Source organism: Boleophthalmus pectinirostris, unplaced genomic scaffold (genome assembly GCF_026225935.1).
Source record: "Boleophthalmus pectinirostris isolate CB_2022bp ecotype Guang Dong unplaced genomic scaffold, ASM2622593v1 HiC_scaffold_7, whole genome shotgun sequence".
NCBI classification, from domain to species: Eukaryota; Metazoa; Chordata; class Actinopteri; order Gobiiformes; family Gobiidae; genus Boleophthalmus; species Boleophthalmus pectinirostris.
This window is the reverse complement of record NW_026571473.1, coordinates 12,564,215-12,587,388: the sequence shown is the minus strand read 5'-3', so window position 1 is coordinate 12,587,388 and position 23,174 is coordinate 12,564,215. Positions and strand designations below refer to the sequence as shown.

Here is a 23,174-nt window from a genome sequence, read left to right as displayed (position 1 = left end):
TAAACTACATTTTCGGAAAGCACTCGCGAAAGGTTCTCTAGTCACTTACAGGCACTTCACTTCACGTTAGTGCAGTGCACTTACAATTTACTATTGGCACAAACTAACAGGAGCGTGTCCCCACCCGCTCTCGCGCTTGACGTTTCTGTTTTGAAACCACAAACGCGCACTGTCGCTCCACACGCGCACTCGTAAAAGTGATCATGGCCGTGCGCACGACGAAAGAGAAGACACAGGTGAGTCTATGGGAGATCATATACTTACATTGGCCTATATATGAAGTAGCTCGTGTCTTGTGCATCAGGCTACAGTAATTTTATCAAGATGCAGCCCAAGATTGTCATGCGTTTTCTGCAAAAACTGGTTTGAAATGGTTACACAACCAAAATAAACTGTCGGATATTTTAAAAAATTAAAACATATTCAAGTGATGGAAAAGTGCAATGGTAATCGATAATTGTGTGTAAAAAGACAAATTCCATCCTGCGGCCTGGGACAAGGGCCAAACAAAAACATTTTGTACGTCTAGTTGCAACATGAAGATGAACAGAAGATAGAGCCCAGTGAAAAACTTCAAAATAATACCACTTAAACTGTTAGCGCCATAAAGCATGTTTTTAGAAGTGCACTGTGTAACTTCTGGTGCGGAGTTGATTCTTTGGAATGTTCCACACTAAGGCCTTAAATGTGTAATTTCTCAAAATGACCTTGAAAAATGTAAATCCAGGCAAAACAATAACATTTGGAGATGATCGGGTATAGGGTGACCAGATTTTCAAAATTCAATACTGGGACACATCCGGGTCGGAATGTCGGAATGTTTTTGTATACTGGAAATAAAAGTATGAAAAGAGCGTGTAACATTGTGTATTCTCGTGTCAGTCATAATCTGAGGGACTTCTATCGCTGCGTTTGTTTGTTTGTTTGTTTGTTTGTTTGGCTCTATATGGTCATTAGCAAACACAGTTTTCTGTATTTTGGCAAAACAAATGACAATTTGTCCTCTTTCCTGTTGGCGGGGATCAGATTAGTCAAGAATTTTGATAGTCTTGTTTTAGTCCTGGTTTAGATCAAATTGGACAAAAATAAGGACACCTGGGACATTTCTTGTATAAAACTGTGACAAATCACTAGTTTTGTATAAATCTGATGGAACAGGGGACATAGGACTCAAAACTGGGACTGTCCCAGATAAATAGGGACGTCTGGTCACCCTGAGCAAGTATCAAGCCCTCTATCAGAAAAGTGAAGTTGTGCACTTTTAACCTTCTGTTAGTCACTGTTACTGATTTGTTTTTTGCTGTTGTTAAAATGTAACAAAGGATGAAGAAAGCTGAAAGACTCTGCACCTACTCTCTGATTCTTGTTTCTCATGCAGGCGGTGATAGATCTGGCCTCTGGAGAGCCACACAGAGCTGGCATCGCCCCGGTCTCCTTTGTCAGACAGGTATATGTGTTGCATCACTGGTGATAAGGAGTATTGAGTTTCAAGTCATTTTATTTATCTCTTTTACAGATTTATCTAATCCGATCAGATAACTAAGAGAGTTGTCAGAAAATGAATAGATACTAATTGCTACTGAAACAAGTATTGCAACTTTCAATTTCGTATTTTATTATGCCGGAAACACTACACCACGGGGCAAATTCAACAGTTTAGGTTTGGTTACACCCAAGATATAGACTAGTTTGTAACTCTGGTTTAAAATATCATACCAAATTAGACTTTGTTTCGGCTTGTTTTAGTCACACATTAGACTAATTTAGTCCTGACATGGTTGGGTTGTCCTGATTTAGTCCTCATTTAGACACCAGTTTTGCCTCAAGCCCAGCAGCAGACCAAACTTACTGAGGGTGCATTTGAATTTCAAAGGGGTGCTAACAAAATACACCCCTATTGAAAGTGCATTGCTTAACTTTTCTGGTGGGGGGTCCGTCAAATGCTTTTCTTCATGGAGATGTTATTGCTTTTTTTGGAATGCTTCACAGTACAGTATTAAACCCTTCCCTCTTCATGGAATGTTACAGGTCAGATCTATAGAGAGGCAACACCGCTCACAGTGAGAATGTTTTTGGAGCTATAAAACCACATACAATTGAATAAATGTAAGATAGAGCTGTTTAATACTGTGGAACATTCCAGGCAGAGCAGTGACATCTTCATAGAAACAAGCGGGTGACGACCCCCATCCAAAAAGTTACACAGTGCACCTTAAATTATTTTAGGTGCCAGAAATAAGAGTGCAAACATTTTAAACTGAGGTTGCAGTGCACCCGTTTGCACTGCTGTAGACCTGGGGCTGGTTTGTCTGTGTGCATTGATTTAGATGGATCCATTGTGTGCAGGTATTGGCAGTCTGTGTGTACCCTGATTTGCTCCAAAACAACAGCATTCCTCTACTGTAGATGTTCGCCAAAGAGCACAGCGCTTTCTGGACATCTGCCCTAACGGAAGTGTGGGTACGGCATCTCCTGCATTGTGTAAATTTTCTGGTAGAGGGTACGCCACCTGCTTATAACAATAATAATAATAATAATAATAATAATAATAATAATAATAATAATAATAATAATAATAATACATTTTATTTAGTAGGCGCCTTTCTGGACACTCAAGGTCGCCTTACAACAATAAACAGATGCAAAAGCATAAGCAATGTTAAATATAATTTAAAAATACAGTTAAAAGCATACAGTTTGACAGCTTGACTCCATGTAGATGCTATTGTTTTCTCCTGGAATGTTCTACACTATGGCATTTAATTTAACTATCTCCATGGAGACAAGCAGCCACGTCACCAGGCCAAGGTACAGGTCAGATCTGTAGAGAAATGGGCACACTCACAGTAAGAATGCATGTTTTTGTATTTTTGAGAAACAAAAACTCCTCTAACTGAAGCAATGCAAGATGTATTTGTGTAATGCCATACTGCAGAACATCCCAGGCAAACCAATAACATCAGCATGGAGACAAGCAGATGGCAGACCCTCCACCTGAAAAATTACACAGTACACCTTTAACTTTTCCTCCTGTCACTGTTAAAGCTTTTGCATTTTGAATACTAGTCCGTGTCTCATCCATAGGTGTTTACTCCTCCACTACTGGGATGCCTTATGTTCTGCAACGGATAGCAGAGTTCATCTCCAGGAGGGACGAGGGAATCCTCGCTGATCCAAGCAAAATAATTTTCTACAGCGGAACTCAAGAAAATTTGAAGGTAATAATTAATAGGTAATGAGTTACTATAAGCAAAAAGCCATTCACACAAATAAAATTTTACATTTTGGAGTAGTTTAGAGACATCACTATTTTACTCTTAATATTATTAGTGTAACCATACTCTTGCTTGAATAAAACATTTGGCTACTCTTCCCAGTGTGAGTCTGTAAGTGACCTTTATGTTGACATACCAAACAGTACCAAAACTTTGTGCATTATTTAAGGTTTTGTCCTTCCAATTTCACTTTTCAAATTAGAAATCAGTTGTTATGTCCAAAAATAAAATTACTCTTACTTGAGTAGTAGTTTCCCCAAATACGTTTTTATTTGAGTAATTTTTTGAACCTCCACTTTGTACTTCTACTTGAATAACTACAGTACTCTTACTTTGGCTGCTCTATTCATCTCTTTCAAAAGTGCAACACAGTTACCTACATAAAGTACTCATGGGTACCATACAAGCAAAAAGCTTAATTTTTTTCTTTTTTGTGAACAATGTACAATGCCAAGAACACATAAACTTGTATCTCATATCTTTCTCTAGATGGTTCTAAACTTGCTGTCCAGTGGGAGAGAGGACATCCAGACTGGTGTGTTAACACCTGTCCCATACCCCCACACCTTCCCCTGCCTGCTCCAGTACACCAAGGTGAGGCTGGTGCCCTACAGACTGGACCAGAGTGAGGGCTGGGCTGTGAACATAGAGGAGCTGCATTGATCTGTGACTGAAGCCAGAGACCACTGTAACCCGAGAGCTCTGTTCATCTGCAACCCAGGCATCCCCACAGGTACAGGGCCAATGACCCTCATTCCACCCCATCTACACTGAGTTCTGACTGCTACTAACCTGCACTTCCGCCTTGATTGCCATTTCCAACTAAGTGGGAATTTTCTATTATTTTTAATTGAGAACTAGAGGAAAGCCTCACTGCTAAAATGTTATATATAATAGGTAGATTTATGGGACATATTGAATATTCATGTGCACATACAAGTCAACAATGTAGACTTACTTTAGGTGGCTTCAAAACTAGTCTTTATTAAACCTTAGTACTGTACACATTAGCAGACCAATCACATAGACTAGTATATTTAAGTGGCTATAGCTAACCCACTAGTCACTGTGCTCCAAATAGTGTTCATGGGAACGCTTCCGGCTCCATCGACATCCATCCAATTTACTTTACATTGAGAAACTGTCACCCCTCTCTCTGTAACTGCTGCATTGAGTCAAATATTAACCTACTCTACGTGATCCTCCCATCTTCTTTCTGAGCACTGAAACTATGTCTCAACAACCATTTTCAGAGTAATACTCAGATGTAGATATATATTTTGAAAAACAGATCAGCGTCCTGTTGCATGTGCATTTGAATAATGTCTTGTTAAGCCCATCGCATTTTATGGAGTATTTAAAAATTCATATTTTTGTCAGTCAATCTAAAATAAAATGTGACTGAAAGATAAACCCCACCTCTGTTATGTTAATGTTTCAGCTGAAAGCCTCTTTGGATCTCTTTGATAGTTTTACAGCCCTGCTATCTGTAGAAAAACAATTTGGCCAATAATCACTGTTGCGCTCGTCCATGTGTAATATCTTAGGAGATTCAAAGTACACACAGTGCAACAGGCAAACCCATGCCCTGACCCCTGCAGGTGCCACTGACTCACTACTCTATCGAGCACCTGCATCAAACAATTCGATATTATATCGAATATCATTGCATCCCTATTTAGTAGGGTAGAGTAGAGTAGAGTTATGTACAGATAGAGTGTGATACAGAATGGATGAGTCATAAAAACTTAATTTGTGGACTTTGCTTTTAGATATTAACAATTCAGAAATACTGTCTGACTTCATGACCCCACCTGAAAATATCTGACCCTTGACCTTTCAACAGGACATGTACAAGACAGAAAATCTATTTAGAGTGTGATTCGATTTGCTGCAGCTGAACGCCTTATTCTTTTGGTCCAAGAGGTAACCACAATTATTGGTAGGTTTATTGCTGTGTGTTTGTTACATGATGAACTTTGTGATGTATCTAGGTTTACCAGGACTGTATTTGTGGGCCTGGCATAGAGTTTTTATCTTACAACAAAGTGCTACTCGAGATGAGCCAAGAGTACTCAGAGCATGTGGAGTTGATCTCTTTCAATTCTTTATCAAATGGAAGCCTGGGAGAGTGAGTAACCACATATATTTTATTTTACTGCATTACTGGACTTACAGTGGTGGAAAGAATACTGAAAATTTGTACTTAAGTAAAACTACAGTTATATAGCTAAAAATCTAAAAGTACAAAAAGTATAAACTACTGCCAAAATTATGCTTGAATAAAAGCAAAAAGTAATATGCATATTGTCTGATGTCTGACCAATCAGAGTAGGCAATGCAATGCTACAATTATACTCAATTACAAGTACAGTACAGTACAGTTTAAGTAAAATTACCCCAAAAATCTACTCAATTACAATAATGTGGGTATTTTTAACTTGCCAAATGTGCATTTAAAAATTATTGCATTTTTCTATTGATTTGTTTACATACTAATATACATTTCTAAAGGTTTACATTCACTATATATGTAACAGTTTTTTTCCATTTGCTCCTCAGGGGTGGTCTGAGGGGAGGGTATATGGAGCTTGTTAACACAGACTCAGTGGTGGAAGAGAGACTAAAGGTTTTGATGGGTTTTAGAACTCCTCCTGTTATACCACAGCCTGTTATGGAGGTCATGGTCAACCCTCCAACACCAGGAGAGATCTCCTACCAAACGTGCTCACAGGTAAAAACATACTCAAAGCAGTGTAACATTACTGGCAAAATGGGAATGGTAACTTGTATTTTTCATTAAATCTCAAATAAATCTCAATTCACAATTTTGCTAATGTCTGACTTCAAAGTCCACTGTGTAACTTTTCTGGTGAAGGATCCATCAAATGCTTTAAATCATTATTAAATCTAAATTAAATCTTTATGGAGACCAAACTGGGGCGAAGTTACAGGGCACAGCTGTGGAAAGGCAACCCTGCTCACAATCAGAATGCCTGTTTTTCTAGGTATTGTAGAGCAGGATAAAAACATGTAACTGAATAAATGTAAAGTTACATTTTTTTTTAGAGCAATGACATTGAAACAAGCAAGTGATGGCCCCTTAAAGAAGGGGCGGCATGGGCACGGTCTCTGAGTAGCCAGCACTCATGCTTGTTTTCCCTGTGTCTGGGTGGGTTTCCTCCAGACAGTCCAGTTTCCCCCATCAACATGCACCATAGTTAGGTAGAAATCCTCCAGCTAAGATAATCCTGACCAAGCCTAGCAACAACATCAAGGTGGGTGCCTGGGTGCCCCATGTGCTGCCCACTGCCCCTGTAAGGATGGATGAAATGCAGAGGTCAATTTCCCTATGGGATAATAAAAGAAATCAAGTAAAATCATGTGTAACCAGTAGCCAAACTAAGGTTGAGCTTGAGCTACCCCTAAACATTAACCAATTAAGATAAAATTTAGCACAGGCATTTTTTTCCATAGGCAGACTCACTTAAGACCTTGTGAGGTAAACAATCTAGAACTTTGATTTTTTTGGACCATGATAACCATCTTATGTGCCATTTATGAATAGCCTAAACCCAGTAAAAGATCACTGATGTATAGATTTCCATAACAGGGATTAATAGCATATGTATATGGTATATGGTCCTTGGGGGAAAAAGCTATAATGCACCAGCAAATGTAATAGAAAACCATGTCTTTTAATTTTTTACGTTCTAGGAGATTTCCTTTATTCAGACCACTCCGTCCCATAATGCTCAGCGAGGATATGTGGCCCTGAATAGTCTCAAAGGTGTGAGCTGCCAGCCAGTGATGGGAGGAATTTTCTTGTATCCCCGACTGGAATTACCTGCTCAGCTGATAGAAGAAGCAAAGGTCAGATTTTCTTTTCCTTCAGTATTTTGTTAAAACTATTCTGAGATGCATTCTTGATGACTATATGAAATGTACCAATAACCTGCTTGTAAATGCTAAGGTTTAAGTAAGAATGTGCATGTGAAAGAACTGTGAAATGAACCCAAACACAGAAATATTATTCTACTGTATGTCCTTGTTTGAAATACTAGACAGCAGGCATGTTTTTTTTTTTTAATATTCTTTTAAGTACTTTTATTGATTAGTCTCTATTATTTAATTATCTTTTTTTTTTTTTTTTTTTGCTATTAGCCACTTTTTCTATCACCTCTAGTTAGAATACATAACTTAAAACTAATTGAATGCTTTACTCTTTATTTATCTATTTCCAATAACAGATGTTAGGGCTGCCTCCTGGTGTACTGTACTGTCAGATGTTACTGGATAAAGCAGACGTGTTTGTAGGAGCAGGCTGTGAGAATGGATCTGAAGTTGATACCTGCTGTTATATCCGGTAAACCACCACAATATCAGAATAATCTTGTTTTCTTGCTGTTAGACTAACCGCTGTCCATTGTAATTCTTTCAGGCACAGTTTTGCTGCATCTTCAGATATTTTTCAGGACCCTTATCACGATTGTGCTCTTTCCATCATCACCTGCATGAGACATATTCATGAGATGCTGAACTATATTGAACATTACTTTTAATAAGGCTGGGCAATTCATATTTTAGTTAAGCTCTTAACTTTGATGATATGCTTTTTTATCAAGAGATCTACAGCCAATCCTCTTGACAGTTCAGACTTTTTATGACACGGGAGTGTGGCACTTACTTGTCTTGTTAAACCAGTTTTCTCTCTTGTATTTAAATTTAATATTTTTTCATCGCTATATAGCCCAATCCTACGTTCACTGCATACTGTACTATTTATTGTTAACATTTTCCATGTTGGTTTGAGTGCAGTTAAGTAACAAATTAAAACACATCTCTGGTATTCTGTATGTACTGAACTTTACTGACTCAGTTACTGACAATTTATGTACAGTAATGTATGAAGTATTTCCAATAGTCATAGTCATCAAACTGCACCATGTAATCCTGCATTTCTTAATTCTAGTGCCTAATTTAAAGAAACACAGCCACAGATTAAGGGAGTCTTTTTTTAATAACAGCAAGCATTTAAAGCCACAGAGCAGAAATAAAAAAATAAAACAATTCAAATGATAAAACACAGTAATACTGCTGCTCCTTAAAGAATCCTTACATAAAAATGCATTAGTTCGGGTTTTGTCTTAGACATGTTTGTAGCTTGAATACAAGATGAACGTAGTGCCAAACAAAAAGTATAAATGAATACATCATTTACATGAACATATTTAAATGGACTAGCTATGTAGGCTACACTGTTGACTGAACATTTCACAGTCCATCCCTCAAAACATTCAAACTCCAAGTTACAATTTGAAAAAGTAACATTGCATTTTCAATTCGACAGAGCTCGCCCAGAGAAAATTAAACAGTAAACAAAAATGTAGCCGCAATTGTGTACCAACAACATCCAAAACAGCACAAGAACTGGTACATGAGCAATAATGGGGTCTAATTGTACCCCTTACTGGTTTTAGAAGGACACCTGGAGGACCTTGTCTCCAAGCCGGTATCCATTCAGGTTGTGGATCGCCATAGCAGCATCTTCATAGTTGGTCATTGTGACGAAACCAAAGCCTTTGCACTTGTTTGTTTTGAAGTCGCGGATGACCTTCACGTTGGCTACGGCTCCGAAGGGTCCAAACATTTGCCACAGCATGGACTCATCTGTGTCTTGGGTCAGGTTATAGATGAAGATGCACCAGCCGTTTGACCCTTCTGCTCCACCACCATGACCGACGTTAATGGGAGAGTATCTAGAGGAGAATCAAGAGACATCAGTGGCCGGTGATGTTTTGGCATAATGCCTTCTCCAAACCATCAGTACAAATCTAGGGTTGTAAACTTGAAAGACTCTAGTGTCTACTAATCTCTAGTAATGAAGCTCAATAGGTGAACTGTATGAGTAATGTAAACAAATGTGCTGTGGTAGTGCATGACATTACAAGACTGACTGGCTTTTTAAAAATGCATTTACCTGAAGCGCTGGGACTGGTGGTGGACAGCTCCTCCAAACCGCCGTGACTGGTAAGACTGAGAACCCATCTGATTCTTTGCTTGATTTGGGGCAGCAGCAAATTTGACTGTGATTGGCTCAGAGGTGCCAGGTGGAGTTTGACCATTGAGGCTCTCAATGGCATCTTCTGCCTCTGACCTTTTGTCAAAACGAATGAAGGCAACACCACGGGAATGACCTAGGCACAAGCACAGTCAAAATTTTAAGCATATTTACATAACTTTATTTCAATTACCCTTCATAAGGCTTCATGAACTGTCCTTCACTGCTTACCAGATGCTTGATCCACCAGGACTCTGGAAGTAATGATCCGCCCAAAGCGAGAGAACAGGTCCTCTAGCTCCTGCTGACCCATTGTCCTAGGCAGTCCGCTAATGTACAGATTAGCATCTTTAATCAGGTCAGAACTTGGCCGGGCATAAGAAACCTGCAGGGGGCAGCAGACAAGTTTCAGTGTTTGGCTTATATTCAATGAGCTAAGATAATAAATATTACTTTATAGGTGCAAAACAAAATAAAGACATTTAAAGCCCTTTGAAAAGTAGTTTACAGTTGGCTCTTGAAAAATAACTTCATACAATTTTACTTCATACAAAAAAAGAAAAACAGATCCAACGGCATTCAATACATTAAAAAAAAAACATTCTGAGAAAAAGAAAAATCATAATTCAGCACACTGTCACTCTGAACTATTAAAAACAGATTCAGAGGCAACAACAGCCGAAGATCAAACAGTGTAAATTTTCCAAATTAAAAAAACAATAACAGTCTTGGGGGGGAAAAAAAAAGATACCTTTCTCCATTTGATAATGTCGAAGAGCGCTCTCTGCTGCCCAGGACATGATAGTGCACATCAGTTGAGACATGAAAATCAATGAGCTCCTTTGGCACTTTACCTTGATAGTTTTAGACTGTAGCCTCAGGCCATTGAGGGTATTGATAGCCCTCTCTGCATCATTAGGGTTAACAAAGTTAACAAAGCCGTAACCTAAACTGTTGCCTAGAAAAACAAACAAAGGAAAACAAAATAAAACAACAAAGCTGTTTTCTACACAGCTTTCACACATCATGGATATTAAAAAGAACAGCAGGAAAATGTGATTCCAGGTTTCTATGTGTAAATAAAAACATAGAAATATAAAGTAGTATATAAGCAATTCATAATATCTTAAGTGGACTTGTGAGCTAGCACATGACTATAGTCTATTTTTTAATAATAAAATAATTTTATATATAATAAAACACCTTATGATTAGCAAAGAATGCTTAAATTCACAAATGAAATGTTGTAACACCATTTAGAATTAAACATTAAAGTAAAATAGCATAGTGGTGGGAGTCCTTGACAACATCCTCAGAAAAAAAAGCATTCTAAAATATGACCAAAGATTGTACAAGTGAATTCACAAACAAAACTGACATTTGTTCATAAAAACAACAAAATTGGATACCTGTCACACCTGGTAAGAAAATAAAGATTTCATCATTGTCATAAAGGAAAAGCATCAAATATGAAAGAAAACCTATTCAAATGAAATACATTGACAGTTCATTAACAAATCGAAAATCACATCTTAAGTGAAAGCAAAATAAAAAAAAAAAAAAAAAAAAAAAAAAATTCACAATATAGATTACCCTGAACCAGAGGCCAAATTGTAACAAAAGTGTAAAAGAATAAAACAAACCCAAACATAAAAGTGTGTTTGGAACAGAGATCATCAAGGACGTCTCAGTGCCGAACCAAAAACCCAGAGTAAAAAAAAAAAAAAAAAAAAACAAAAAAAAAACAAATAAATGTACATTAGGAAAAAAACAAGACTGCTTTTCCCCATAATGAAACAAAAATAGAGAAAAAGTGTATTTGGGCCTAAGGTCTAACCAGTTTTTTGAGTAATTCTGCTTTAAAGTCAAATTGAAAGAAAACAAAAAACTAAAAAATATATATAATTTAGATAAGCTCTTCATGTTTATACGCAAAGTAAAATGTAGTGATGTAAGCAGTGCTGTAGTTACCTCCCACTTTGTCCCGGATGAGCTTTGCAGTTTGCACCTCGCCCACACTGCTGAAGAGGCTGCACAGCTCCTCCTGGGACATGCTCTGGGGCAGATAGTTCACGATCAGGTTGGTTCGGCCGTTTGAGTCGTCCTCCATCATCTGATGCTCATCGAAGCCATTCCTGTGCTGCTACAAAGAACACAAAGTGAAATAAAGACATAGAACTAAAATATTTTAAAATAGTTATTACAAATAGGGCTGCACAACTTCTATAAACAATTCAGTATTGTGATCACGTTTACAATTTGTGTATAAAAAGTTGAGTTCTCATTTCCAAACATACCCAGAAACATTAACATTTGAGAGTACACTGAAATCTGAACTGGTAAATACATGAATTACATGCATTTTGGAACATGTTTGTAGAGGTCTCAAAAGGTTTAGCTTTTTTCCAATAACAGTATTGAGGTTTACAGTGGACACTGTATTAACTATTGCAATTTTCATAATTGTACCAACTCAATTTGCAATTTTGAGTGCATCCTTATTTATACTTGAAATGTGAGAAAAATGAAGATGGAAAAACCACCTTCTCAGAGCAGTCATCATTGCTGTCTTCATCACCATGGGTCGGCTGAACCTCACATACCTTTAAAAAAAAAAAAAAGAAGTAAAGTTAAAAATCCTTCAATATGCACTGTAAATTAGAACAGTACTGAACATTTACAGTGCTTTAGACTTTAAATTAAACACTATCATCATAAAGGGTTAGACCTCACCTTGAGGTATCTCTGTCTTTGTCTGTGAGCCATGAGATGTTCGTGTGTAGTGTTGATAATAACCTAAAAAACAAAACACATAAACGGGTAAACATATTTATCACCAAACAGTAGGATAGTGAAAGCAGGAAACATACTATGCCTCATCTATGTTCCATAAACATTGTGAGTAGTTAAACAGCAGTTCATACACACATGTGTAAAGATGTGCACATTTGGATCACGTTGCTAATTTTAGGTTACGTGCGCTCGTAACGCTAAACGCTTTCACGGACAAATGGCATAGCTAACATTAGGTAGGTAATACAGCTTCTACAGATAAAAACAATTAATGCATACAAGTAACCCTCTGCATTTGGACAATTAAGTTACATCAAGAAAACAGCATTCGCCGGTGACATACTACATGCGTTAGCTCCTTTCTACACAAAGAAGCTAGGCTAAGTTAGCTAGCCATAAGCCATCATTGTCTCCTACAGTGAGATCACACTTGCCTTACCTATAATTCGGTTGTGCTTCTTGTTGGTAATTTCCAAGTCAACGTACAATAAATGATTATAAGTATGGTTTCCGTTTTAGCAAAAGCCCAAATGTTACGCTACAAGAAGCTAATCTTCCCACCAAAATGAGACTAAAACGGAAGGAAATATCGCGAGAACATACAGATGCCGACGCCCCCTTTTCATGTAGTTCTCATACTTAACCACACGGGGGAGGCAAAGATTCTTTATTACGCCTATGCATAATGTTGAGATTGATCAAGCAGTAGCCCATATTTACTTTTATAGAGTTTCATTTTAAGTATGGATGAATCACGTTGAAATCTGAACCATTGGTCTATAGTAGGCTATTTTAGTGAGTTTAAGTAAAAACAAAAGTCAACTATATGGCTAGTATTTATACTATGCGACTTATAATACCTATCAAACATTATTTTGCCACTGTCTGTGCATATATATGGCATTATTTAGATGCAAACACATTATTTTATTGTTTCTGAAATCATATTTCTGAGGCAAAAAAGCATTTTTGTTGTGTAATTTATACTGTTTAACTTGCTATAGCTGTTATTGTCTTGCTATTTGCTATTCTTTAAATCTGGTATTTTAATAAAAATGTCAAATTATTCAATTTCGTAAAGCATTCCTAACCTTGAAGCACCTTGAATTGCCAGTTGCTGGCTGTGCATATTGTCATGTCCCAGAAAGAAAAAGAATTCAGCTGTTCAATTATTTGCCTAGGTACCAAGGCATCAAACTTGCTCATAGTAATTGTAAAATGAGTCCAAGTTAATGAGATTAGTACTTTCAGCTCATTACGTAGCCTATGATGAGTATAGATGGGTATATGGGTATAAGGTGTAATTTCTTTGGATTTGTGTGTTAAATATAATGGGAGACAGAGGATCGTAGATTTTATTGGAAACTACACTTATTAAAACCTGAGTGCTTCAGAGAGACAATAAACAAACAACAAACAACTTATTTTTGACCAACATTTGCTCCTAAAGTGTCTTTCTGCAACATGTCTCTTTTCAGGTCCATCTCAGCTCTGACCAAAAGTGCTTTAGGCTCTCAGGCAGTGCATCCTCTTCTGTCCACCATCAGATTCTACTGAAGATGTCAATATGAACTATAAAACCATCATCAGTAAAATCAAGCCATATTTAGGAAGGTTTAGTCCACAATGAACAAAAATGAGACACAGTTAAAAGTTGTCTGTTAAAATGAAGTTGTTAAAATACTCTCAGCATGGCTGTTTGGAACACTTGTGCGAATAGTCCCATGACGATCCCGCGGAGCATCACCTTCTCTCATTGGACAGTCTGCTGGGGAACGGCCGCACTTTGGACAGGACTTTGTGAGGGAGGTCCGTCATTGTGGTCACACATTTAGTGTTCGCTGGAAGCGGTGTTACCGTGGTGACGGTGGACACAGTGGGAGTGGGGCCACATGTTGTTGCGGTCACTGTTGTGGTTGTAGTAGAGATTGTACTTGTACTTGTAGTAGTATTTGTAGTTGAAGTAGAAGTAGGAGGGGGGTCACTAGGTGTTACTGTTGGAACAGGTTTGGCCAGAGTGGTCTGTATTTCAGCCCTCCGGGCCAGAGCTACTTTCAGTCGCTCCCGCATGTCATCTATTTGCACCTGCAACTCCTCCAGTTCACCAGGACGGGGCGGGGTCACAACAACTGGGGGCGTGGTCTCTGTGGTTGTGGGCGGGGCTGTTGTACTGGAGGGAGGAGTGACTGTTCGGGGTGTTGATACATTTGTACGAATAGCAGCAGAGGAGGTGGAGGAGGTGGTGGCAGATGATTTAGGTAAAGCTAGGATCAGACTTGCCAAAGAGGGTGCAGGGCCCCCGTTCTCACATACCCGGCCAAATGCAGGCTTGGGTTTCTCAGCGGGCTCAGGCCGTGGGGGTCCATCACTGTTACCCACCGCTGCTTTTGCGTCGGACGCAGCGAGGCGCGCCAGAAGGCGGCGTGTGTTCAGGGTCTCCAGGTGGAAGTGGACACGTTTAAAGTCTCGAGCGTCCATGGGCGCAGCTGTGGCCTCCTCCTTCGGGGTCTCATTGTTCCACTTGGCTGCAGCTCCTGCGGTGGGTGGGGCAGGTCCCGGAGGGGGCTGGGACTTTTCCAGGTTACAGCTGGACACAACATGACACATTGGGTTACTGCAGACCAATAGAAGCATACTTTTAACAGTCAAACTGTGGAAGAGGATGGTGGAGAATGTGACATGATTCTGTTTTTTACAAGTCTAAAACTGTTATATTATATATATGGTTGTTTTAAAAAATCTTTATGGTGCACTTTGAACATTTAGATTTTTTTAATTTGAGCAGTTTTCCAGTTTGTTTTTAACTAAAAATGGCAAATAAACTAACCTAACCTTCAACTTCAATGAAGGCCTCAAGATGTGAGCAGTGGTTATCAAACGAGACCTCTTGATCTGAGTTCAGATACCACATGAACCAAAGGATGACAAACCTTTTCTCTTTTTCTGCACGCTGCCTCTTCACATCTTCATAGGTCATGTTCAAAGCCCGGTGGATTTTCTGTCAAACCAAAACACAGAAACATTAACTGCTTGTCAGGTCACAGGAAGCACCCATGGGAATCCTGAGTGGGCATGTCCAACCTGAGAGGTGTGCAGCCAGTATTTCAGGTTCTGTCGTCTGCGGATGTGAGGCAGGATGAATCTGAAGAATCCATGTTCACCGGCCAGAGTCAGTAAGGCCCCGGCCACACCCACACACAGCAGCACAAACAGCCCAGAGAAATGACTGATGCCCATCTGAAGAGTCTAAAACAGCACATCAAACAAGCTCAGACATGATGGTGGGATGAGGAAAGGAAATTATTTCGCTTTCTACATGAGCTTTTGTGCTGACCTTGAAAAAACAGAATGCATAAGCCATTTATAAGTTTAGCTATAACTAGTTCAGTGGTCAGAGCACAAACCTAAAGGTCAAGGGGTTGTTTCCAGCTCAGACCAAGTTATGTCATTGTGTCCTTAGGCAAGACACTTCACCCATGTTGCCTAAATGAGACTGATGTTGGAGTGACTGGTGGTCAGAGGGGCTGATGAAGTTTGGCAGCCTTGCTTCCGTCAGTCTACCCCAGGGCAGTTGTGGCTACAGAAGAGGCTTACCCACAGAGTAAAGAGGGAATCAATAATAATAAAGGGTTTGAGAGATTTGCCAAGAATGTAAACCACATTACAAGTCTTCAGCTCCGCTCAACAGTGAGAGATACAGGACTACATTCATACCCTACTCCATACAACTGTGTAACAACTCACCATTATGTAACAGATGACCCTGTCCTGTCAATCATCATATCATCTTTGCACTGTTTTCCTTACAAGCTCTTTTATATAGCTGAAATATGTTTGTATATTTGTATATTTTATTTTTACTTGTACATACACATTTACATAATTATACCTTATTTGACACCAGTCTCATACTGTTTTTGCTACTTATTTACAATTTATTATTACCATTTATATTTTTTCTCTTGTAATTATAATATATTGTGATGTGTGAGCTACTGCGTCCAAGTTATTTCCTGTCTGGATCAATAAAGTTTGTTTGTAAAGTCTAAGTATGATTAAATAAATGACTGAGATTAGATATTTTCTTATGTCACTGAAAGTTACTGGTGGACCCCAAAAACAACAAAGCGCCAAAGGTCTCATTCTAGTACATGGTGATGATGGTAAGTGAAATCAAACTCTCATAATGACTTTGATGACTGACCTCAGTGACAACAAAGCCCCGGTTGCCACAGGGAACCATCTTGTACCACTTGTCATGGAGCAGGTCCATGTAGCCATCAGACTTGTATCTGCTGATGAACTCTGACATGTTTGAGGTGAGGGGAGAGTTCTGAGGGAGGCCTATACCATAACCTGCCACCAAGAGAGAAACACGGGTTGAGACACAAATCTTTAATTAACAAATTATAATAATATAATTTTTGTCATGTTAGAAAAAACATGCAAAAAAATGCACTAATGAATAAGAGAAGCACTGGCTAATTCAGCTTTAACGAACTCCATAAAATACACTACACTGGAATTTCATTAAAAAAACGTTGTTTCATCCAATCTGATAAAACACAAGGTGAAGAAACATAATTAATGTGAAACAGAGGGGGAACCTGAGGTCAGAGTACAAAATGAAAACCTAAATCATGAGTATCCAATGTCTGATATGTAAATGTAGAGTTTAATTAAAATGTGACCACATTGTCATAAAAGTGTAATAAAGACTAATGGTCTCCACATAAAGCAGTACATGGTTCAAGTCTGCAGTAGTTCTATTAGTGTGCTGGAGAAATTAATATCATTTATTGTTTAAGTTATTCTTTTGCCAGGAATGTTTCACAGTATGGTAAAAACTTCTCTGTCTTTTATTCATGCTAATGCTGCTTGCCTCTGTGGAGAGTGCTAAGTATTATGCAATTTTATGTAACATTTCAGAAAAAAATGTCTCCATGGAGAATAGAAGGATTCAGACCCCAATAATTCACACACTGTAGCTTTAACGCTATTATCTGTAATTACATGAGTTGACCTGTCCCTGCTGTATTCTCACATATCACCACTAGATGCTATCTATGTTACTGCAGTCTGATAGTATGCCAGACTATAAAAGACCACAGAACACATGCAAGCCTTAAGAAAAGCCAGGTGTGGCAAATAACTTTGTAGATGGTAGCTTTAAATGCCCTGTGCTTTTCCCCTCTATGGAATTCTGCTGTCTGCATCTAATTATCTAATCTAAAAAAGCATTTATTTATTGTTCAGTATTTAGGAAGTGTTAGCATGCTAGTTGTTGTTAGCTTTACCGTGATGACAAAACTTCACTATGGTCTCTGAAAGTTGCTAAAAGCACTTATAAATTCATCGTGTCATGCAGAATAATTAGGATGCTTGGAGTGCATAAGATACGTGAAAAATTACCACCGTGGACTGTTTAAAGTAAACTTGTTCTGTTTTTCAAGACAGTAAAAATCAGGTGTCTTTAAAACAGAACTAGTCAGATTCCCTCCCACCAGCCCACTTGGGGCAGTCTTGTTATTCTTGTCACGTGTGTTAAGAGCAGGCGTGATTAAAGTGTACTTTGTGTCAGCAGGTGAAAGTGATTCAAGTCAAACTTTAACTGAGACTGTCTGAAGGGACTTGGCTCAGCTCTGAGGCGTATGATGATGAAACGTTAGGAAACTTTTTTTCTGTCAGAAATCAGTGAGGGGAAGTGAACATCACCATACACACACATACACACACACACATACCTAATGGAGTCCTAATGGAGTAAATACACACAGTCCAGGAGTGACAGGTAAAAATATGGTTTCCACCGAGACTTCACACTTATATAGCACTTTTCATATCGCTCAAAGACGCTTCACAGACAGGACCATAGAATGACTTCTTTTTTCCTGATGGCATATTCCAAGATTGCACAGTAACTTCCTATTGTCTCATTATTATTAGCTTGGATTCTGGGGCACAGGAATATATTGATACTTTGCAGTGACATCAAACTGGAGGTGTTCTACATGTATCTCTATGGTGGAATGTTCAGCAGTGACCATGGAGACACATTGCACACATCAGCAAACACTGTCAAAAAAGTTTAAGATGAAATCTGAAATCGAAAGAGAAAGTGCAAAATGGCTTTAAACAGCACATTTTCAGGAGCCTGTGATCAAAACGAGCATTCGTGGTTGACTAATACTAGCTTGTGACTGTAACGTTACTTGAGAGGAACTTGTTTAATAGCACAAGTCAGCTCACCTCAGATTAAAGTCTAACTTGGGTAACAGAGCTTCAGACAGAGCAGTGCCTACAGTTAGTATCACACACCCAGGGAATGTTGATGACATCAGCTGTAGTCTCAATAAGCATAACTTCTCCCTTGTTAATTTAAGGATATCTGGTAATTTTTACAAATACAACTTCAGGTGAGTAAAATGGTGAGGGGAAACACCTATAACATGCTTAAAAGCTCTAAAATGTTAAAGCAGACCTATTTGCATAACAAGTCTGTATACATAATGCGTAGTGTTTTAAGTATTTGGCATCTAAAACCTCCATATATGTCTGTTATATATCTGTAAATTGTATGGTGTAACGACACAGTCATTTTCTGCAGAGTTCTTACCTTCTATAGCAAATGGCTTCCCCACAGTGGCCAGTTTACAGTCAGCATCGATGGACACTTCGTAGTCCAGGAGGGCTTTGTCCATGATGAATGCATCGAGCTGAGGGGGATCTGTCCTTCAACACATACACACACAGTTACTACAGACAGCAGCTGGAAGGCACAACTCACTCTGTGTCAATCACTTTTACAAGACAGAATGGAGAAAGCATTAGGATTTTAATCTAGAGGTGGGAGATAAATCAAAAATGAATAATATCACATTTTTGTTTTGGAGAGGCAAAATTAAAGTATTGAAAAACTATTGGAAACAATTCAGAAAAAGCTGTGAAAAGAACTGAAGCTTGCAGTGTAATCTTCTATAACAATATTTCTGCAATTTGGTGGTTATTTGAAAAATCCATTCACATAAAGACCTAAATCCTCACTTTTACAGGCACATTTGAGGACAGTTCATTTGAATTACTATCATCATCCGTATTGTTTGTTAATATTGCCCAGAACTAGTTTAATCTGATTCGTATACGTATAATTTGTTGATACATCTAAATGATGATGTCTAAATGGACTATTGTATTGTCTGTGGTCTAGGAATGATCTCTGGATGTTCCCTCAATAAATTACTGTTAAAATCAGCAACAAAATTATGAATTGTTTCATGCATCCAGGAGGAAGTTTACTTAAAGGCTTCTGGCCTTTGTAAATTCTTGCTTCTACTTTCATCACTACAACAGCAGTCATCCTAGACTATATTGTATGAAAATGTGATTGGGGCTTGTCAATCATTTCATAGAATTTAAGACAGCACCAAAATGTAGTGGGCCAGTCAGCAGTAATATGTATTTATTTTTTGAACTTGTGATATTATCCTTGAGACTTGAATAATAGCATAAATGCCATTCTTCATGAATCAGCTGCTCAACCAATCACAGAAAGGCATTTAAAGGTGCACTGCATAACATTTCTAGTGGAGAGTCTGCCACCTGCTTGGTTCCATGGAAATATTATTGCTTTGTCTTGCTTTATTCCATATTATAGATTAAACCTTTCTATCACAAGGCAGACAAGCAGGTTACAGCACCACAATTCATTACAATTCAGATCTGTGGAGAGTCTGCCCTATTCAAAAAAGGAATTATTGTGTTTTTGAGCAATAGAAAAATTTGAATAGATCTTGAATTGAACTAGAACTTGAATAAATCCTAGATGGATATGTTTAATGTCATACCATGGAACATTTCGTTTAAAGCAACACCATCTCCATAGAGACAAGTAGGTAGCAGACCCTTCACCAGAAACTTTGCGCAGTGCAGCTTAAATCTTGTTTTAATTACAACCAATCAACTGTCCCCTTTGTCTCATATTAGGACTGTGACTGCATACTGTAGAGTAATACAGGCTTTGTCGCTATGGAAACCCAACTTAAAAGCCCATGGCTCTCCATCACAGACTCGGACTGTAAAGCCGCTCCAGCTTTGTGCGCTGATGATGGGGTGAAATTGAGCAGAAAGTCCAGGCCTCAGATCATCAGGGAAGTGTCTCGTTGCATTGGAGCAAATGGAAAAATAAATGTTCGGGACACGACTGGAGAAAAGTACCCTCCCCCTCAATCTTCATATATTCCAGACACAGGCTTATTGGGTCTTAAAAAGGTCAGGAAAAGAGTTAAGGCTTTTCGACAAGTGATAATTTTACTGTGGACGTGATAAGACGCAGTACAACATCCGGTTTTAAAGGTACATTGTGTAACTTTTCTCATGGAGGCTTCCTCAAATGCTTTTCTTCAGGTATTTTTAAGCAATAAAACCACCTTTAATTGAATGAATGTAAGGTAGATCTGTTTAACATCATACTGTGGAACATGTGAAGCAGAGCAATAACATATTCATAGAAACAGGAAGGTGGTGGACCCCAAACGAAAAGTTACATAGTGCTCCTTTAAGAAATGACTAAAATAAGCAGCAGTGTGACTCCGTGGTAGGACTACAGTGCACATGCAGGCCAACTCATCTGCCACAGTGTGTGTGCATATGGGTGTGTTAATTAATTGCAATTAATCGATTAATGATATAATCACCAACTAATGTAGTAATTGCTAGCTGGTCCACACTCTAAAACATGTCATGAGATGAGAGAATATATTACAGAACTTAGACAGACCAGTAAATTCAAGAAACGGACACAGGAAAAGTAAATGCAGTGTTTTTGATTATTATTTTTTTCAAATCCACAAGGCTGTCCTCAAATGGTTTCACTTCATCTTTATCTAAAATACAGTAAAAATCCCTGAATATGAGATTTTTACTATATTTTAGATAAAGCTGAAGTGAAACTGGGTCTTTAATGTATTAACAACTACTTGATTAATCAAAAGAAAAAAATGCTAGATTAATCTCTTACCAAAATAAACATTATTTGCAGCCCTAGTGGTCGACGAGGCCATTGGTACAGATTGGCAGCCTCACTTCCGTCAGTCTGCCCCAGTGCAGCTGTGGCTAGAGTAGCAGCTCACCACCACCAAGTGTATGGTGAATGAAGAATTCAGTATAAAGCATCTTGAAATGTTTAAAAATACGCTGTATAAATCAAATGCATTATTAATATGGTTTATTCACATTTTGAACTGGGGCGGTTGATATGATAAAAATTCATACAATTTATTTAGAGCTGTGATCCCACTTTTAATGTGATAACGATTAATTCATGCAGTTAGTATCTTTTCATCATTAAGAAGTAAATAAAGCCATCTGCTGCTTTTGAGAGTTCACACTTCACTGTGATTGGTTAAATCCACCTGTCAATCACTCAGAGCATTCTCATCAAAATACCATATGGTATTAGTACTAATAATGCTCTTTCTTGAATGCAACTTTTGGGCATTTTTTTAAATACATTTTAACTGTTTATGTTAAAATATTGAGTAAAATCTAATACAAATGATGGATGATATTTGTTGTTTATTCACTTTGTCATTAGAAACAATTAGAATGATTACATTATTTACAGTATACTCATCCTGATCATTTCAAAACATAATATAAATCAGATGTTATATAAGATTATTACCATGTATTGTCATGCAGCCCTAACATCTTACTCTAGAACATCTGGCACCTCTGTGGTCTATTAACAGTGCAACAGGGCCCAGTCTCTATTAGATGTATCACTATTGTGTAGCAGCCATGCAAAACAATTAACACTGATGGTCTCATTATGCTATTGTGTTATAATACACAGAAAAATACCCTGCTAATCAAGTTGTTTATCTTCAGTTTCGCCAAACAACACCCTGGACACAACATTGTACACAGTGAATGTCAGTATTGTTGCAGAACTTTCCCTCATCTATGAAACTGTCCAAGATAACAAAAAATAATATCTAGTTAATTGTCTGCCAAAAACTCTAATTATGTTGTAGATTTTATAACATTTTTTGATAGATATGGAGCACTGTAAAACAAAGTGCTGCTGAATTCTCAGTGTGGCCAACAATTTTATCTCGGCTTTCTCTGCTGCTTCAAATATCTCAAACAAAAAAGCTACACACAGGCTGGGATTGCACTAAAACAGAAGTGACAAACAGCAAAAGGCCAGCAGCAGACACACACATAAAACAAAACTGCTTCTCACAGCTGCTATTTATACTTGTGCTATACTCTTACAACAAATACTTTAAATGTTCTTTATGCTTGCAAAAATGGGTTGGCAGGAGATATATTATGCAAAATCTACTTCCATGAGCTTATACTGGTGTTCTCTTTGCTTTTGTTTACTCAAAATTGTATTTTCATTGATAAGTCCATATTTTACTAATCCTATGTTGTCTGCATTTGAGACTTGAGAGCACAGAAAAAAATAATCAGTTTTCATCTACCCCCTACCCCTGCCCGCCGCACATCCTCATGTCCTAAAACAGGGATTGCAGTTGCATTGCCATTTTTGTAAAATAAATACATTTAAATTCACTGGTTGTTCCAGTGAAAAATCACTATGAAAAGGCAGGGCCTATCCGTTCTGCAGTTTTGAACATTAGGTTAATGGACCCGTTTTTATTATTAAGCCGTTTTAGATCAATATTGTGGTTTACAATGAACAGAATGTAAAATGATGATCTACCTAAAAAAACAACTAATAAATCTTCTTTAAACACATCAGGGAGAATTAATTTGCCTAAATAAATATTGTCTGTCCTTGGCTTTAGGAGGATATGTTGTGGACAAAGGCATTTGTTCTCACAAACACAACACAAAGTCACGTACAGAGTTCCTAATGAACCTTAAAGTGGCTTTTTCACTGTCAGTGGAGCTCAACAGTGACATCATTCTCACTGTGTGTGTGTGTATATATATATATATATATATATATATATATATATATATATATATATTAGTGCTGTCATGCGATTAAAAAAATTGATAGATTAATTAAT

At 37.9% G+C, this 23,174-nt stretch overlaps 2 protein-coding genes and 1 pseudogene across 2 annotated transcripts in view; 1 reads left to right on the top strand and 2 right to left on the bottom strand.

Moving 5' to 3' along the window:
- The first annotated feature begins 203 nt into the window (after window positions 1–203).
- LOC110172260 (alanine aminotransferase 2-like) lies at window positions 204–7,645 on the top strand (annotated as a pseudogene).
- A 631-nt stretch (window positions 7,646–8,276) lies between these two features.
- On the bottom strand, window positions 8,277–12,726 carry LOC110172231 (ELAV-like protein 1). The gene is made up of 8 exons (XM_020938056.2): window positions 12,569–12,726; window positions 12,070–12,132; window positions 11,880–11,939; window positions 11,308–11,479; window positions 10,191–10,294; window positions 9,568–9,721; window positions 9,256–9,472; window positions 8,277–9,034 (listed from the first exon to the last, which is right to left on the bottom strand). The coding sequence occupies exons 2-8, from the start codon at window positions 12,100–12,102 to the stop codon at window positions 8,752–8,754; spliced, it is 1,023 nt and encodes a 340-aa protein (XP_020793715.2). The 5' UTR covers window positions 12,103–12,132; window positions 12,569–12,726; the 3' UTR covers window positions 8,277–8,751.
- A 1,146-nt stretch (window positions 12,727–13,872) lies between these two features.
- Window positions 13,873–23,174, bottom strand: part of grin3bb (glutamate receptor, ionotropic, N-methyl-D-aspartate 3Bb) — a 93,319-nt gene continuing 84,017 nt past the window's right edge. Inside the window, exons 5-9 of the mRNA XM_055164768.1 lie at window positions 18,746–18,861; window positions 16,334–16,485; window positions 15,211–15,375; window positions 15,060–15,127; window positions 13,873–14,716 (exon numbers count right to left, since the gene is read on the bottom strand). Of these exons, the coding sequence (XP_055020743.1) occupies window positions 13,873–14,716; window positions 15,060–15,127; window positions 15,211–15,375; window positions 16,334–16,485; window positions 18,746–18,861 (1,345 nt within the window). The remainder of the gene's footprint in view (window positions 14,717–15,059; window positions 15,128–15,210; window positions 15,376–16,333; window positions 16,486–18,745; window positions 18,862–23,174) is intronic.